At 42.5% G+C, this 19,532-nt stretch overlaps 1 protein-coding gene across 50 annotated transcripts in view; it reads left to right on the plus strand.

Annotated features, from left to right (window-relative positions):
* Window positions 1-19,532, plus strand: part of PBRM1 (polybromo 1) — a 142,513-nt gene that overhangs the window by 32,670 nt on the left and 90,311 nt on the right. For all 50 annotated transcript variants that reach the window (XM_054552081.2, XM_024244402.3, XM_054552101.2 and 47 more), the window contains 5 exons: window positions 4,847-4,915; window positions 8,221-8,319; window positions 11,822-11,907; window positions 13,277-13,372; window positions 14,580-14,671. In XM_054552081.2, the coding sequence (XP_054408056.2) occupies window positions 4,847-4,915; window positions 8,221-8,319; window positions 11,822-11,907; window positions 13,277-13,372; window positions 14,580-14,671 (442 nt within the window). The remainder of the gene's footprint in view (window positions 1-4,846; window positions 4,916-8,220; window positions 8,320-11,821; window positions 11,908-13,276; window positions 13,373-14,579; window positions 14,672-19,532) is intronic.

Here is a 19,532-nt window from a genome sequence, read left to right on the forward strand (position 1 = left end):
GGGGTGGCGGCCGGGCAGAGGCGCTCCTCACTTCCCAGATGGGGCAGCTGGGCAGAGGCGCTCCTCACTTCCTCCCAGACAGGGTGGCGGCCAGGCAGAGGCGCTCCTCACCTCCCAGATGGGGCGGCCGGGCAGAGGTGCTCCTCATCTCCCAGACGGGGCAGCCGGGCAGAGGTGCTCCTCACTTCCTCCCAGACAGGGTGGCAGCCGGGCAGAGGCACTCCTCACCTCCCAGACGGGGTGGCCGGGCAGAGGCGCTCCTCACTTCCCATATGGGGTGGCGGCCGGGCAGAGGCGCTCCTCACTTCCCAGATGGGGCAGCCGGGCAGAGGCGCTCCTCACTTCCTCCCAGACGGGGTGGCGGCCAGGCAGAGGCGCTCCTCACCTCCCAGATGGGGCGGCCGGGCAGAGGTGCTCCTCATCTCCCAGACGGGGCGGCAGGGCAGAGGTGCTCCTCGTCTCCCAGACGGGGCGGCCGGGCAGAGGTGCTCCTCACTTCCTCCCAGACGGGGCGGCCGGGCAGAGGCGCTCCTCACTTCCCAGACGGGGCGGCCGGGCAGAGGCGCTCCTCACCTCCCAGACAGGGCGGCCGGGCAGAGGCACTCCTCACTTCCCAGATGTTGGGCGACTGGGCAGAGGCGCTCCTCACTTCCCAGACGGGGCAGCCGGGCAGAGGCGCTCCTCACATCCCAGACGATGGGCGGCCGGGCAGAGATGTTCCTCACTTCCCATACGGGATGGTGGCCGGGCAGAGGTGCTCCTCACTTCCCAGATAGGGCGGCTGGGCAGAGGGGCTCCTCACATCCCAGACGATGGGCGGCCAGGCAGAGACGCTCCTCACTTCCTAGACGGGGTGGCGGCGGGGCAGAGGCTGTAATCTTAGCACTTTAAGAGGCCAAGGCAGGAGGCTGGTAGGTGGAGGTTGTAGCGAGCCGAGATCACGCCACTGCACTCCAGCCTGAGCACCATTGAGCATTGAGTGAGCGAGACTCCGTCTGCAATCCCAGCACCGAGGCAGGCAGATCACTCGAGGCCGGCAGATCACTCGAGGCCAGGAGCTGGAGACCAGCCCGGTCACCATGGCGAAACCCCGTCTCCACCAAAAACACAAAAACCATTCAGGCGTGGCGGCGCGCGCCTGCAATCCCAGGCACTCAGCAGGCCGAGGCAGGAGAGTCACAGGAGCCCGAGGCAGGGAGGTTGCAGCAAGCCAAGATCACGGCAGCACAGTCCACCTTCGGCAACAGAGGGAGACCGAAAAAAGAAGGAGAGGGAGACCGAAGAAAGGGGAGAGGGAGGGGGGAGGGGGAGGGGGAGGGAGAGCTGTATGATTTCTTATATGAGGTACCTAGAATACTCAAAATCTTAGAGACATAAAGTTAGAATGGTGGTTGCCAGGGGCTGGAGGGAATGGGGAGTTGTTTAATGTGTACAGAGTTTCCATTTTGCAAGATTAAAAAGTTCTGGAGGTGGATGTCGGTGATAGTTGCACAGCAGTGTGAGTGTACCTAATGCCACAGAACTGTACACTTAAAAATGGCAAATTTCATGTTACTACATGAAATTTATTTTATTACAGTAAAAAAAATTATAAAAGAAGTACAGGATAGGTGTAGTGACCCACACCTGTAATGCCAGAGCTTTGAGAGGCCAACATAGCTGAGACTCTGTCTCTACAAAAAAAATTTTTTTAATTAACTAGTCGTGGTGTGCACCTGTAGTCACAGCTGTTTGGGGGGGCTGAGTTTGGAGGATCACTTGAGCCTAGGAGTTCGAGGCTGCAGTGAACTGTGATCATGCCACTTCACTCCAACCTAGGCAACAGAAAGAGACCCTGTCTCTTTCTCTCTCTTTCTCTCTGTCACTCTCATTCACACACACACACACATACACACAAAATAGAAGTACTGTCTTCGCTCAAGATTTATTCTTACCCTGCAGGAGATAATCAGTGATGGTCAAATCAACAGCAGTGATTTGGGGCAATGAAACATCAATAATTAGTTCCCCCCATTCCCCCTTCAAGGTCACCTTGAAGGAGCTGGTTGGGAAAAGCAGGTTTCTATTGGTCCCTCAGGGTGTGACAATTTGAAAGACAACAAGGATTGAGACCTGAAGGGGCAGGGCAGTTTTCACCTTTCCTTAGTAAGTCCGTCCCAAGCAGGCTGGCTGCATGGGAGAGGTAGATTGGGAATTTGTGGGATTGGATGACTTCGAATTACTTTGTACTCCATGCTGGGTGGCCTTGCCATAATTTGTCCTCTGAACCTTCTCTCAGAAGTAGAACTGGTGAAGAGAAGGGGCAGCAATGGAGATTGATCCAAGTAAAGGAAGGAGTAGGGTTAAGAAAGTGTTGGTAAGCTTAGGGGACAGATGAGATAAAACAACACTGAGATCATCTGTTCAGCCCAGTAACTGAGTGAAGGCTGTGGCTTTCTGTTTTTATTGTTGCTGCTTGGGCTTCAGTAGGGTTTGAACAGGTAGGAAGAGCTGGGAGAGCACAATCTGACTTCCCCTGAACCTCTCCCATCTGATAAGACCAACTTTTGATATTTGGGCAACTTCAGTTATTTCCTCCAAGGAAGAAAATCTGTAGGAAAGCCTGAGGGCAGTGAGTGATTCTAGGTGGTTGTGAAAGCTTCAAGGACATTCCTCAACATGTTCAATTTCTTGGGATGAGCTGGTATTTGATAAATCAGAAGTTGCTAATAATTTTGCTTCATTTCTTTCTTTTTTTTTTTCCAAGACAGTCTTGCTCTGTCACCCAGGCTGGAGTGCAGTGGTGCAATCTCAGCCCACTGCAACCTCTGCCTCCCGGGTTCAAGCGATTCTTCTGCCTCAGCCTCCTGAGTAGCTGGGATTATAGGCGCCCGCCACCACACACAGCTAATTTTTGTATTTTTAGTAGAGACGGGGTTTCACCATATTGGCCAGGCTGGTCTTGAACTCCTGACCTCGTGATCCGCCCATCTCGGCCTCCCAAAGTGCTGGGCTTACAGGCATGAGCCACCATGCCTGACCAGAATTTCGCTTCTTTTTTTTTCTTTTTTGAGACAAAGTTCTGCTCTTCTTGCCCAGGCTGGAGTGCAGTGGCGCAATCTCAGCTCACTGCAACCTCCACCTCCCAGGTTCAAGCGATTCTCCTGCCTCAGCCTCCCAAGTAGCTGGGATTACATGCATGCACCAACATACCAGGCCAATTTTGTATTTTTAGTAGAGATGGGGTTTCACCATGTTGGCCAGGCTAGTCTCGAACTCCTGACTTCAGGTGATCCACCCACCTCAGCCTCCCAAAGTGCTGGGATTACAGGCTTGAGCCACCATGCCCAGCCATGCTTCATTTCTTTAACAAAGTTTCATTCAAAAGGTATTTTGTTTTGAAAAAACTTACTTTGACTGAAATAAGCAGAAGCATCAAGTTAAACATGAAGCTAACAAATTTTGCAACCTGACTTCTTACAGATCCTTATGAAAGTTTATGTGAATATTATATAATAACGTTATTTAGATTAACGTTATTAAAAGAGCTTGTAACAAACTCCTAAACAGCATTTCTTCTGCTTTATTTCTAGGCATAGATATCTTGGGACTTTAAATGAAAAATTGTATAATTCTGTGAATTTCGAATTTTTGTTTGTTTTTTGAGACGGAATCTTGCTCTGTTGCACAGGCTGGAGTACAATGGCGCGATCTCGGCTCACTGCAACTTCCGTCTCCTGCGTTCAAGCGATTCCCCTGCCTTAGCCTCCTGAGTAGCTGGGATTACAGGCGCACACCACTATGCCCGGCTAATTTTTGTATTTATAATGGAGACGGGGTTTCGCTGTGTTGGCCAGGTTGGTCTTGAACTTCTGACCTCAAGTGATCCAGCTGCCTCGGCCTCCCAAAGTGCTGGGATTACAGGTGTGAGCCACCGCGCCTGGTCGAATTTAGATTTTTTTTTTTTTTTTTTGAGATGGAGTCTCGCTCTGTCGCCCAGGCTGGAGTGCAGTGGCACGATCTCGGCTCGCTGCAACCTCCGCCTCTTGGGTTCAAGTGATTCTCCTCCCTCAGCCTCCAGAGTAGCTGGGACTATAGTTGTGTGCCACCATGCCCAGCCAATTTTTTTTTCTATTTTTAGTGGAGACAGGGTTTCACCATGTTAGCCAGGATGGTCTCAATCTCCTGACCTCGTGAACCACCCGCCTCGGCCTCCCAAAGTTCTGGGATTACAGGTGTGAGCCACCGCGCCCTGCCTAGAATTTTTTTTTTTTTTTTTTTTTTTTTTTTGAGACGAAGTCTCTTTCTTGTCCCCCAGGCTGGAGTACAATGTCACGATCTCAGCTCACTGCAATCTCTGCCTCCCAGGTTCAAATGATTCTCTTGCCTCAGCCTCCTGAGTAGCTGGGATTACAGGTGACTGCCACCACGCCCGGCTACTTTTTGTATTTTTAGTAGAGATGGGGTTTCACCATGTTGGCCAGGCTGGTCTTGAACTCCTGACCTCAGGTGATCCACCCGCCTCGGCCTCCCAAAGTGCTGGGACTGCAGGTGTGAGCTACCGTGCCCGGCCCCAGCCTAGATTTTTTTAAAACATTAAATTGTATGCTAGTTGCATAATAATAACACTCAAAATACCAAGTTTTAACTCCTGTGTCATGCTGTTGGATAGATCATGAAGCTTCTTAAAATTAAATTCTTTATGGTTCTGATATAATAAATGTGCTGTACAGCCATGTCTTTAGCCTTGAATCTCACAAAGCTGCTTAACTGGTTGTTTGAACAACAGATTGTCAATATACTTCCTTCTCTTCTCATTAGCTGAATAGTTTAACTTATTGAGCATGCCTGGTTTTTTGTCTTCCAGCAATATCCAGATTATTATGCAATAATTAAGGAGCCTATAGATCTCAAGACCATTGCCCAGAGGATACAGGTATGAAGATGACCATAAGTAAATGATTGTGGTTTAGAGCAGATTGGCCTATGAGCTTTCCTAGGAGCTTTTAGAAAACAGAGAAGCTAGTTATCTCTGTAAGAGGTTATTAGCAAATCATGTAAATAAATTAAGATAGTGTTACTGATTGTAGCTTTGGATTGCATCTTAGGACAAAAATTAAAACACATTGGTTACCGACATTTCTGATTATAAAAGATACATTTGTGACAAAAGCTTTGTTATTTCATTTTTAATTTTTTTATTTTTTATTTTTGTGGGTGCATAGCAGGTGTATATATTTATGGGGTATGTGAAATTTTGATACTGGCATACAATGCATAATAATCACATCAGGGTAGACGGGGTAACCTGTTGTTTATTTTTATCTGCTTCCAAATAGCTTTAGGATACGTTAGAATAAAAGCTACCTACAATGGATGTTAGAGTGGAAGGTCAGTGGAATTAGATACTATTTTTTTCTCTTTGGCCCTCTCTACCCTACCCCTTCACTGTATCCCTAGCAGTAAATAGCGGCAACTAAACACTCACATAGACTTGCTATGTACCTAGTACTGTTTTAAGTGCTTTATATGTATTAGCTAATTAATTCTCAAAACTCCACAGGGTAGTACTGTTATTATTCCCATTTTACAAGTTAGAAAACTGAAGCACAGAAATGTTAAGTAACTTGCGCAAATCACCGCTTAGTGAGGAGAACTAGGATTTGAATCCAGACAGTCTAGCTGTAGTCTGTGTTCTCAACCCTTACACTTACTGTTTCTCTACAGAGTAGGTGCTTAATAAATATTAATTGTGTGACTGAGTGACTAGGATTTAAAATTTGACTATTAGAAGTAAGAGAAAGTATAGGGAAAAAGAGCTAAATTGTACCAGAAATTGAGTATTTAGAGTAGAACGGATATGGTTCTTTTTCTAGCTCTACTACTTAACCAGTTATGTCACTTTGGTCAGGTGATTTGCCTGCTTCCTCTGCTGTATGTTGCGTGTAGTATCGCTACTTTGCAGAGTCATAGAGGTTAGTGATAATATAGATAAAGCATCTCACATAGAACCTACAGCATGAGGTCCTCATAAATGTGAGTCACTGATCTTCCCAGGATAAGAAGCGTTTGCTGCTCCCAGGAGGTAAGGCAAAAAGGAAAACAGTGTGTTACATAGTTTCATTGAGAAATGAGACTGATAGCCACTGTGGTTTGCCAGGAAGGAGAAACTTCTTTGACTTTAAATTCTAAGAGAGTAGTAAAGAGTAACAGTGTTTAATTACTGGTACCACAGATAAATTTTCACAGAATGATAAAATACAGATTCCCTAATATATCATCCTTTTTTTTAGGGTTTGTTTGTTTGTTTGTTTGTTTGTTTTTTGAGACAGTCTTGCCCTGTCACCCAGGCTAGAGTGCAATGGCAGGATCTCACCTCACTGCAACCCCCACCTCTTGGACTCAAGTCATTCTCCTGCGTCAGCCTCCCGAGTAGCTGGGATTATAGGCGCCTGCCACCAAACCTGGCTGATTTTTGTATTTTTAATAGAGACAGGGTTTCACCATGTTGGGCAGCCTGATCTCGAACTCCTGACTTCAAGTGATCCACCCACCTTGGCCTCCCAAAGTGCTGAGATTATAGGTGTGAGCCACCCTGCCAGGCCTCATCAGGTTTTTAAATCAGCCCAGTAACTGCTACTGAGAATGACTCAAGTCTCCTAAATCCCTGGAATTTCTAACATCCGTTTAGGAGGATTATGTTTTCATAATCCTGGAAATTGAATCAGATCTTTAATCATCTCTATCTCAGCCCCAGTCTTCTCTTTTTGACTTCTCACCTTATCTTGTCCTTTCTTCTTTCCAAAAGTCTCGGAGTCACCTTTTGCCATCACCGGATTCAAGGTCCTTGTCCTCTTACGTCCAAATTACTGGAATAATCTATTTTACCTCTCTGGTGAAAAACTTTCTAGTCCTTTCTATGTCTTGCCTCCTGACCTTGGCTTTCTTCCTGCCAGTCCCCTGTTCAGAGACTTAATTCACTTGTTTTCCAATGCCTGCTAAAGCATGTCACAACTCCTTGTACCAGTTGAATAAAACGGACTCTGACTAATGTAAGTGGAAAAGGAATTTTTGAAAAGCATATTGGATAGCTCATAGAAATGTTGAGAAGAAAGGTTGAGGAACTAGCCTTTGGATACTAGGCAGAACTCAGGAACATCATGGCACAGCTGAGAACATGCACAGCCTCTTTGTGGGGCCATTGCTGTTACCACTGTAATTTTCCACTGTGGTCCCTGGATACTTGCTGCTCTACTGCTAGACTCTCCTCCTCTACAGGAGTCAGGAATGAATTCCTGGCCATTGCATTAATCCCTCTAGACCCAAGCATGAATTAGCTGACCTGTGGTTATTTCCCCTTGCCCTGGCTGCCAGGCTGCTGGCAAAGTGACCATCTGCCCACTTTCATCCTCATTGTGGGAGGTAGAGCCCTCCCTATGCCTGTGCTGATTCCCTCCATATAAGAAGGATGCGTAGTTGTCAGTAGTCCCACGTGGCAAATAGCTACACTCCTTTGCCTGGCTCCCTGGATTCTGCCTCTTTTGTTTTTACCCTATCTGTGCTTATGGTTCTACCCTTCTCCACTTTCCATTTCACTCAGTTTGGTTTCCTCACTCTCTCTAGACCATGTCTTTTTCATTTCCATGTACTTATCATTAGTCATGTGTGCCTCTTACCTAAAAGTGTGTCCGTCTTTCATTTCCTTTGTAAATTTAGGCAACTGTATGAGTATTCCTGGGTTGTTTTGGATTGAGTCAGCCCTAAGATGTGACAGCTGTAGCACACAGTAGGTACTCAGAAAATGTTAGCCTCTGTGCTGGACTGATTTCATATTTTACCCCAAGTGGTTCGTGTAACTAGAGGGAGTTTTGCTTCACACTATTAAATCCACTTTAAAGAATTAGTATTCATGAAGCACTTAGAACTGTGCTTGGCACATAGTAAGCACTATGTGTTTGCAAAATAAAACTTTTACCTTATTTGACTTTTTAAAAATTGTAATTTATTTTTATGAGAATAATGCAGCTCTGGTTTTGTTACCTATCTCAAAAACTTACTTAGAAATGGGTACAGTAATAATTTATAAAAAAGAAAATGACTTTACATGTTGTTCATATGTGTACTTTCCAATAAAGTCTTGAAATATGGTGACAATTTAGAAATATGTGGGGTTCTTTTTTTAAAGGTTGTACTGATGAACTCTCATTAAAAGAAACTGCTATATTTTGTTGTTTATTGTAGAATGGAAGCTACAAAAGTATTCATGCAATGGCCAAAGATATAGATCTCCTCGCAAAAAATGCCAAAACTTATAATGAGCCTGGCTCTCAAGTATTCAAGGTTAGTTTTGTTGTTGTTGTTGTTGTTGTTGCTGTTTTCCTTGGTAATAGTAGATAATTTAAGGTCAGTAATTTTTATAAAACAACTTTATTGAGATATAATTCACATACCATGCACTTTACCCATTAAAAGTGTTAATTTAGGCTGGGCGCGGTGGCTCACGCCTGTAATCCCGGCACTTTGGGAAGCCTAGGTGGGTGGATCACTAGATCAGGCGTTCCAGACCAGCCTGGCCAACATAGTGAAACCCCATCTTTACTAAAAATACAAAAATTAGCTGGGCGTGGTGGCAGGCGCCTGTAATCCCAGCCAATTGGGAGGCTGAGGTAGGAGAATCGGTTGAATCCGGGAGGCAGAGGTTGCAGTGAGCTGAGATTGCACCACTGCACTCCAGCCCGGGTGACAGTGCAAGACTCTGTCTCAAAAAGAAAAAAAAAAAGTGTTTAATTTAATGGTTTTTATTATATTCATGGAATTGGGCAGCCATCATTCCAGTCAATTAACAGTCGCCCTTTATGTCCCCCCAACTTCTCTAGCCCTAAGCAACCTCAAATCTATTTTCAGTCTCTGTGTTTGCCTGTTGCCATTTTACACAAATAGAATCATATAATATGTGATATGGATTTTTTGCGACTAGATTCCTTCAGTTAGCATAATGTTTTCAGGGTTTATCCATTTTGTAGCATGTGTCAGTACTATGTTCTTTTTATTGTGGAATAATATTCTACTATAGAGATATACACTGTATTTTATTTACCCATTCATCAGTTGATAGATATTTGGATAGTTTCTACTTATTGGCTATTAGAAATAATGCTGTTGTGAACGTTCATGTATACGTTTTTACGTGGACATATAAATACTACATATATATATATATATTTTTTTTCCTCTTTGATACATACCTAGGAATGGAATTGCAGGGTCATGTGTGTTAACTGTATATTTAACTTTCTGAAGAATCGCCAAACTGTTTTCCAAACTCTACCATTTTACATTCCCACCAGCAATATCCAGGTGTTGCCATTTCTCCACATCCTCACCAACACTTGTTTTCCATTTTTGTTTTTGTTCTTATTATGGATATCCTAGGGAGTGTGCAGTGGTATGGCATTGTGGTTTTGATTTACATCTCGCTAATGATTAATGATGCTGAACATCTTTTTATTTTATTCTTTATTTTGATTTTTAGGTCATTCATATGTCTTTAGAGAAATGTTCAGATCATTTGCCCATTTTTTAATTGTGTTACCTGTTTTTTTGTTGTTGAGTTGTAAGAGTTCTTTATATGTTCTGGATATTATACTCTTATCATGTAAATGGTTTGCAAATATTTTCTCCCATTCTCTTGTCTTTTCACTTTTGTGATTGTGTCTGTTGACACACAAAAGTTTTTCATTTCGAAGTTCACTTTATCTATTTTTTTCTTTGGTTGCTAATGCTTAAGTGTCATATCAAACAAATCATTGCCTAATCCAAAATCACAAAGATTTACACCTATGTTTTCTTGTAAGAAGTTTATAGTTTAGCTCTTAACATACTTAGATCTTTGATCCAGTTTGAAGTAATTTTTGTATATGTGAGGTACATGTAAGGTAGGAGTCCAAATTCATTCTTTGATATGAGATATTATCCCAGCACTATATATTGAAAAGATTATTCTTTCCCCATTGAATTGTCTTGGCAACTTTGTTAGAAATCAGTTGACCATAGATGTATGGGTTTATTTCTAGATTCTTGGTTCTATTCCACTCACCTAAATTTCTGTCCTTATGCCAGACCTGGTTAGTTTTGAATCCATTTTTTAGTTAAATATTGACTTATTCCCTGCATTTAAACTTCATAAATATAAAAAGCAATCTGTGTAGTGCAGTACACAATGTAAAATGACTGTTTCATTGCTTTGCAAATTCCATCTTAGAAGTTTTATAGTTCTGTAATGAATAATTGCTTGTAGAAATTTATTGAATTAATCGTGTATCATTGGGAATTTGCCAAAGGAGACTCAGAAAATCTTTTGGGAATAAAGTCATTTAAATTTTCTGAATGCTGACTCAAATACTCAAAATTGTCGCTGGTAGTTAATGATAACTTTTATTTTTCATCTTTTAAGAAATTCTGAGAGAAAATTAGGAATGAACTATGAAGTCCTTGTATTCCTAGTCCCTAATAGGACATTTTAATAATATACAGTACTAATTGTTTGTTGTTACAGTTAAGAATTTTACTTTTGGGTCTAATTATTTTTTCTAACATAAGTTTTAAAGAGAAGGGAAACTTAAGCAAGTACATTCATTCTAAACTTGTGTATATAATCTTTAATCTTAGAAGTGCATCTTTATTTTGATTTTTAGGTCAGTGTACACAAGTAGAGTTAATTGTCCGTAGTCCCTCACCTTATCTGCGGTTTTGCTTTCGTATGGTTCTGAGGTCAGAAAATGTTAAATGGAAAATTCCAGAAATAAGCACTTCATAAGTTTAAATTGCACACCATTCTGAGTATTGTGATGAAATTCATGCCATCCACCTCTGTCCTATCTGGTCTCACCTGGGACATGAATCATTCCTGTGTTCAGTCTATCCACACTATATACACCACCTGCCGTTAGTCACTGAGTAGCCATCTCGGTTATCAGCTCGACTGTTGTGGTATTGCAGTGCTTATGTTCAAGTAACTTTACTGTACTTAATAATGGCCCCAAAGCACAAGAGTTGTGATGCTGGCAATTCCGGAAGCTTTAAAGTGCTCCCTTTAAGTGAAAAGGTGAAAGTTCTTGACTTAGGGGAAAAAAAAAAAGTATGCTGAGATTGCTAAGATCTACAGTAAGAACAAATCTCCCAGCTGGGCACTGTGGTTTAGGCCTGTAATCCCAGCACTTTGAGAGGCCAAGGCAGGAGCATCACTCGAGGCTAGGGGTTTGAGACCAGCCTGGTCTACATGGTAAGACTCTTGTCTCCACCAAAAAAAAAAAAAAAAGATGAATCTGCTATTCATGAAATTGTAAAGAAGGAAAAAAAAGAAGTTTCTGCTAGTTTTATTGTTGCACCTCAGACTGCAAAAAGTTACAGCCACAGTGCATGAAAAGTGCTTTGTTAATATGGAAAAGGAATTAAATTTGTGGATGGAAGACACCGACAGAAATGTGTTCCAGGTTTGGTACTGTCCAAGGTTTCAGGCATCCACTGGGGGTCTTGGAATGTATCCTCCATGGACAGTGGGGCATTACTGTATTATACCATTAGATCTTTGTCTAAATATTACTTGACTAATCATGAAAGAACTAGGAGGCATTTTGACGTATATTTAATTAGTGACGACTTTATGAAGATAGATATTTCGGAAGCTTGTAGAAATGTTGGAGGATACAGCTTTGTGGGTATTGAATGGAAGTCTGCTCCGAGTGGAAAGAGTGCCATAGAAGGTGTCCATTGCATGAGTTGGGGGCATTAAGCTGTCCTTTTATCTGTTCCTTTTTTAAACCAAGTAATTTTATCTTGACAGGATGCAAATTCAATTAAAAAAATATTTTATATGAAAAAGGCTGAAATTGAACATCATGAAATGGCTAAGTCAAGTCTTCGAATGAGGTAGGTTTAAGAAAATGTCTAGGCTGGGCATGGTGGCTCATGCCTGTAATCTCAGCACTTTGGGAGGCTGAGGTGGGCAGATCATGAGGTCAAGAGATCGAGACCATCCTGGTCAATATGGTGAAACCCCATCTCTACTAAAAATAGAAAAATTAGCCAGGCGTGGTGGCATACACCTATAGTCGCAGCTACTCGGGAGGCTGAGGCAGGAGAATTGCTTGAACCCAGGAGGCGGAGGTAACAGTGAGCTGAGACTGCACCACTGCACTCCAGCCTGGTGACAGAGCGAGACTCGGTCTCAAAAAAAAGAAGAAAATGTCTAAAACCCTTATGCCTTTATATTTGCTGAATTTTCTAGGTAGTGAAATCAATAAACATAAACACAGTTTGTGTTGCATTTCAAGGTGATACTTAACAGTTAATATTATAATTCTGAAGACAGTAGTAACTCTTAGCCCCTTTGCTGCTGAAGGGCTTCATTTAACAAGAAACATTTTTTAAAACTTTACATCACTATATACTTTGTACAAATATTATTGCTTTGTACAAATATGAATATATATACATATATATGGTGTATATTAATATTACTTAGAATAGATAATAGTATGGTATTTATATATAATATTAGTGGTATATGGTCATATTTTTGGTAAGGCTATTTAGCAGGTATCAGGAGATCCAGTCTCATCCTGGCTTTTCCTTGTACTAGGACTGGGATTTTTTTTTTTTTTTTGAGACAGAGTCTCACTCTGTTGCCCAAGCTGGAGTGCAGTGGCACAATCTCAGCCCACTGCAACCTCCACCTCCCAGGTTCAAGCAATTCTTTTGCCTTAGCCTCCCAAGTAGCTGGGACTACAGGCACACGCCACCATGCCCGGCTAATCTTTTTGTATTTTTAGTAGAGATGGGGTTTCACTATGTTGGCCAGGCTGGTCTTGAACTCCTGACCTCGTGATCCACCCGCCTCGGCCTCCCAAAGTGCTGGGATTACAGGCGTGAGCCACCGCGCCCGGCCAGGACTGTGATCTTGAACTAGTCTTAGTTCTAGGATTGCATTTCCCCCTACCTGAAATGAGAAGGTTGGGTGACTACTTTCAAAGCTTTCCTCTGGCCTTGACATTGTTTCAGTACCAGGTCCTCTGGTCACTGCAGTGACCAAAAGCTCTCTAGGACCAGCCCTGGTCTGTTCTTCCCTGCAGAGTCCCCAGGGCCTGAAGCAGAGTCTGCTGCATAGTAGAAGTTCAGAAGTATTTTAGCATTTCTTTTTAGAAGAGAAGAAAATGGTTGTGTGTGTGTTTATTTGTTTACCCAGCACTCTTAATTTCAGCTACCAAGTTTCTAAGCTTTTTATCTTATCTCTGGATAGGACTCCATCCAACTTGGCTGCAGCCAGACTGACAGGTCCTTCACACAGTAAAGGCAGCCTTGGTGAAGAGAGAAATCCCACTAGCAAGTATTACCGGTGAGAAAAAGAGTATTTAGTCTGAGAGTTGACCTGTGCTTATAAGGATAGGCATACTAGTATTTGCCCAGTGGCTATCTTGAAGGAATATTTTTGGGTATAGTTTGGTTGTTAATGAAAATCTGTTGTCAAATGGTTTATTTAAAAGGTTGAGTTACTAGGGTGGGCACAGTGGCTCACGCCTGTAATCCCAGCCCTTTGGGAGGCTGATGTGGGTGGATCACTTGAAATCAGGTGTTCCAGACCAGCCTGGCCAACATGGTGAAACTCCATCTATACTAAATACTACAAAAATTAGCTGGGTGTGGTGGTAGGTGCCTGTAATCCCAGCTACTTGGGAGGCTGAGGCAGGAGAATCGCTTGAACTCGAGAGGCGGAGTTTGCAGTGAGCCGAGATCGTGGCACAGCACTCCAGCCAGGGCAACAGAGGGAAACTCCATCTGAAAAAAAAAAAAAAGAAAGATTGAATTACTGAAGTAGGCCTTATATCACCTCTCAGACGATGCTTAAGCATCGTTTCTGAGGCAGTGTTTAATATTAGCTACCAATAAAATGTGAGGTTAAATACTAATAGGTTTTTCAAATTCATAATAGAATTTGGGTTTTTTTGTTTGGTTGGTTGGTTGGTTGGTTTTTGGTTTTTTATTTGAGACAAAGTTTGCCCAGGCTGGAGTGCAGTGGCACAATCTCTGCAACCTCTGCCTCCTGGATTCAAGTGATTCGCCTGCCTCAGCCTCCCGAATAGCTGGGATTACAGGTGCCTACTACTACACCCGGCTAATTTTTTGTATTTTTAGTAGAGGCGGGATTTCACCATGTTGGCCAGGCTTGTCTCAAACTCCTGACCTCAGGTGATCCACCCGCCTTGGCCTCCCTAAGTGCTGGGATTACAGGCATGAGCCACCACGCCCAGCCTCATAATAGAATTTGTATTGTAAAATATGAACATCTTAGAGGAGAATTATCAGCAACTGTGACTGAATCCTTATTTTCCACTCCCTCTTTTCTAAGGGGAAAAAAATAGTTTCCTTGGCTAAGATTGATTATGAGGACCATTAAGTACAGAGATAAAACTAAGGAGGCAATTGAATAGAAATTATTTTTCTTTTATCTTAACACTTTGTTAATAGTTCCTATTCCCTGTAAAGTAACCTAAGTATTATAACATCCTTCCCTGTCTTCTAATTGCTTTTTTTATTTTTTGTAGTAATAAAAGAGCAGTACAAGGAGGTCGTTTATCAGCAATTACAATGGCACTTCAATATGGCTCAGAAAGTGAAGAAGATGCTGCTTTAGCTGGTAGGCATTAGGTTTTGACTAGTGAAATGCCTTCTTAGTGGATCCTTCTGGCTAAATGAAATTGCAGTGATTTTGTTCTGGCCTAGGATTTGCTGGTTTGGGAGGTACATGCTATTTTATTGCATTTGATTGTACTCTGGTTGTCAGACCTATCAAAAGGTTAATGCTTTATCTTGTCTTAAAACTCATATTTGGGTAAATAATACTTCTGCAAAAATAATTGATAGCAGATCCTGGTTTAAAACCTATAATGATAAATAGTGAGTACTAGTAAAAGCATCAGAAAATCTCAGAAATCCACATTCATCTTAGATTTTCAGGCTTTAGCTTATATTTTCAGTATGCGCTAATTTCTTCTTGGCTTGTCTTTCTCTTAAGTTTGATATATTTTCCCCTTTACTGTAGATTTTGTATGTGTAAAGATAAAATTTGTTTCATTAAATTATTCTGGTATATTCTTTTCTTTCTTTCTTTTTTTTTTTTTGAGATGGAGTCTCGCTCTGTTGCCCAGGCTGTAGTGCAGTGGTGTGACCTTAGCTCACTGCAACGTCCGCCTCCCAGGTTCAAGCGATTCTCCTGCCTCAGCCTCCTGAGTAACTGGGACTACAGACACACGCCACCACGCCTGGCTAATTTTTGTATTTTTAATAGAGACGGGGTTTTACCATATTGGCCAGGCTGGTCTTGAGCTTCTGTCCTCGTGATCCACCTGCCTCGGCCTCCCAACGTGCTGGGATTACACCACACCTGGCCTCAATTTTATTATTGAATGTTACACAATAGACTTCTCCAGTTGTATCTTGTTTTTAACTAAATCTCTTATAGAAATTTCATAATCACTATAGGCTATTATGTATAAATTTACTTTTTTGAAACATTGATCTACAGAATTAAGTATTTTTTTATTTAAATTGGGCCTGGTCTTATCAAAAATTGAAAATATATTATCTTGTTGTTAGCATTGTTTTTTACTGATTATAAAAGTGACACATGGCCGGGCACAGTGGCTCACACCTGTGATCTCAGCACTTTGGAAGGCTGACGGGGGTGGATCACTTGAGGTCAGGAGTTCAAGACCAGCCTGGCCAACGTGGTGAAACCGTGTCTCTACTAAAAATACAAAAAATTGGCTAGGCATGGTGGAGTGCACCTGTAGTGTCAGCTACTTGGAAAGCTTAGGAAGATCACTTGAACCAAGGAAGTGGAGACTGCAGTAAGCCGAGATCATACCACTGTAGACCAGCCTGGGCAACAGAGCAAGACTCTGTCTTAGAGGAAAAAAAAAAAAAGGTTATATGGCTGGTTACAAGAGACACATCAAATATAAAAACATAAGAAAATTGAATCTAAAAGGATGGATAAGGCCAGGTGTGGTGACTCACACCCATAATCCCAGCACTTTGGGAGGCCTAGCTGGGAGGATTGCTTGAGCCAGAAGTTCAAGACCAGCCTGGGCAACATGGCAAAACGCTGTCTCTACAAAAAATACAAAATTTATTCAGGCGTGTTGGTGCATGCCTGTAGTCCCAGCTACTTGGGAGGCTGAGATGGGAGGATCCTGAGCCCAGGGAGGTTGAGCCTGAAGTGATCACACCACTCCACTCCAGCCTGGGCAACAGAGTGAGACCCTGTCTTAAAAAATAAATAAAAAATAAAAATAATAAAATTGGGCTTTTGTCTTGAAAAAAAGAAAAGGATGGCTGAAAGATACACCAGGCAAATAATAACCAGAATAGCTACACTGACTTTGGATAAGATGGACTTTCAAACAGAGATCATTACACAGATAAAAAGGATTACCCAATGATGGTAGAAGGTTAATTTCATCAGCAAGTTAAATTGTAGAAGAGCTCAAAATATGTAAAACAAGCAGATGAAACTTTACAGAGAAATTCAAAACACTACCCTTAGTCTGGGAGCCCTCTTCTCTCAAGAGCTAAACAGAAAACCAGTGAAGATAGAGATTTGAACACACTTCTTCATGTATTTGTTTCCTATTGCTGCTGACACAGTACCACAACCTTAGTGGCTTAAAACAATGTAGGCTGGTACACTGGCTCACGCCTCTTATCCCAGCAGTTTTAGAGGCTGAGGCAGGAGCATCACTTGAGTCCAGAAGTTTGAGACCAGCCTGCTCAACATAGAAACACCCTGCCTCTACAAAAAAAAAAAAAAAAAAAAAAATTTTAAGACAGGGTCTCCCTCTGTCACCCAGGCTGGAGCAGTGGCGTGATCTTGGCTCCCTACAACCTCCACCCCTGGGCTCAAGCAATCCTCCCGCCTCAGCCTCCCTAGTAGCTGGGACTGCAGGTACTTGCCACCACACCCAGCTAATTCTACAAGAAAAATTTAAAAATTAGCCGTGTGTAGCTACTCCAGAGGCTGAGATGGGAGGATCACTTGAGCCTGGGAGGTTGAGGCTACAATGAGTCGTGATCCCACCACTGCACTCCAGCCCTGCCTCCAAAAAAAAAAGGAAAGAAAGGAAACCTTTAACAGGAAAGATCAATAAAGTCAAAAGTTATTCTGTTAAAACCCTTAATAAAATAAACAAGTCTGAGGTGAGATTATCAAAAAGGCATAAATAAACAATATTGGCGGGGAGGAGAGCATACAGAGTTTTCAAAAAGAATGTGTGAATAAGGCCAGGTTTGGTGGCTCACGCCTGTAATCCCGGCGCTTTTGGAGCCTGAGGTGGGCAGATCACCTGACGTTGGGAGTTTGAGACCATCCTGGCCAACATGGAGAAACTTTCCCCGTCTCTACTACAAATATATGTGGCATATGCCGGTAATCCCAGCTACTTGGGAGGCTGAGGCAGGAGAATCGCTTGAACCTGAGAGGCGGAGGTTGCTGTGAGCCAAGATTGTGCCATTGCACTCCAGCCTGGGCAACAAGAGCAAAACTTTGTCCCTGCACTCCCCCCATCCCAAAAAAAATGTGAATAACGTTATGCAAATATATTTAAAAATTTAGATGAACAGATTTCTAGAAAATACTTGCCTAAAATGGATTCAAGAATAAAAAGGCTGGCTCACACCTGTAATCCCAACACTTTGGGAGGCAGAGGCAGGAGGATCACTTGAGTCCAAGACCAGCCTGGGCAACATAGCAAGACCTCATCTCTACAAAAAGAAAAAGAAAAATTAGCTGGGCGTGGTGTGGTGCATGTCTGTAGTCCTATCTACTTGGTAGGCTAAGGCAGGAGGATTGCCTGAGCCCAGGAGTTCAAGTTTGCCATAAGCTATGATTATTCCATTACACTCTAGCCTTGGCAACAGAACGAGACTCTGTCTCTTAAAAAAAAAGAGAGAATATGAGGTCAGGAATTTGAGACCAGCCTGACCAACATGGTGAAACCCCGTCTCTACTAAAAATAGAAAAATTAGCCAGGCGTGGTGGTGCACGCCTGTAATCCCAGCTACTCAGGAATTGCTTGAACCCAGGAGGCGGAGGTTGCAGTGAGCTGAGATCACACCATTGCACCCCAGCCTTGGTGACAGAGTGAGACTCCGTCTCAAAAAAAAAAAAAAAAAAAAAAAAGAATAAAATGAAATCTTCCCACATAGAAAATACCAGGCCAAACATTTAAGGAATAGAATTTTAAATAAATTCATGCAGAGAATAGAAAAAGAGCTCCGCAGTTCATTCTGTGAATCTAACATAACCTGTGAATCTAATATAACCTAGACATCAAAGCTGAACAAAATATAAGCACACTGTCTAGCAGTGTGTGTAAAAGATAGTATATAATGACACAGTTGGGTTTAGGATTAGAAAAGATAAAAAAAAAAAAGTAATCTTTACCACACTAACAAATTATAAGAGTAAAATCATATGATTTGCTCAGCAGATGCATTTGATAATTGTTTCAGTTCCCATTCAAGATAAAAATTATTTGCTAACTAGTAAGAGGGGGGATATTGATATAGAGTATCTCCTTTTTTTCTTTTTTTCTTTTCTCTTGAGATGGAGTTTCGCTGTTGTTGCCCAGGCTGGAGTTCAATGGCGCAATCCCTGCTCACTGCAACCTCTGCCTCCCGGGTTCAAGTGATTCTCCTGCCTCAGCCTCCGAGTAGCTGGGATTATAGGAGCCCGTCACCATGCCTGGCTAATTTTTTTTTTTTTTTTTTTTTTTTTGGTATTTTTAGTAGAGACATGGTTTCACCATGTTGGCCAGGCTGATCTCGAACTCTTGGCCTCAAATGATCCGCCCACCTCGGCCTCCCAAAGTGCTGGGATTACAAGCATGAGCTACTGCGCCCAGCCTCCTTTTTTTCTTGAGACTGGGTCTTACTGTATCACCCAGGCTGGAGTGCAGTGGCATGACATGATCTCAGCTCACTGCAGCCTCCACCTCCCAGGCCCAAGCAATCTTTCCACATCAGCCTCTGACGTAGCTGGGACCACAGGCACGTGCCACCACACCCAGCAAATTTTTTATATTTGTGATAGAGATGGAATTTCATCATTTTGCCCATACTGATCTCAAACTCCTGAGCTCAAGCAATCTACCCACCTCCGCCTCTCAAATTGTCGGGGTTACATATGTGAGCCACTGTGCCCACCAAGGGTATCTCCATTTTTAATGGAGAAAAGGTAACAGCATTTCCCTTACCAACAGAAACAAGGTAATACTGTTACCTTTGTTGGTCACAGTACTAGCCAGCCTACAGTGACAACAATGAAGGTGTAAGGATCAGAAAAGATGTATAAGGATTACAGTTGACAGTTTTTTTAAAAGATGCCACTTACAGTAGCAACAAAATATATACCTAGGTGTAAATCCAACTGCAGGCTCTTTAGGGGAGAGATCAGAGGTAGTAGAATCAGAAAAGACTAGTTTCAAATTCTTATCTGC

Source organism: Pongo abelii, chromosome 2, assembly GCF_028885655.2.
Source record: "Pongo abelii isolate AG06213 chromosome 2, NHGRI_mPonAbe1-v2.0_pri, whole genome shotgun sequence".
NCBI classification, from domain to species: Eukaryota; Metazoa; Chordata; class Mammalia; order Primates; family Hominidae; genus Pongo; species Pongo abelii.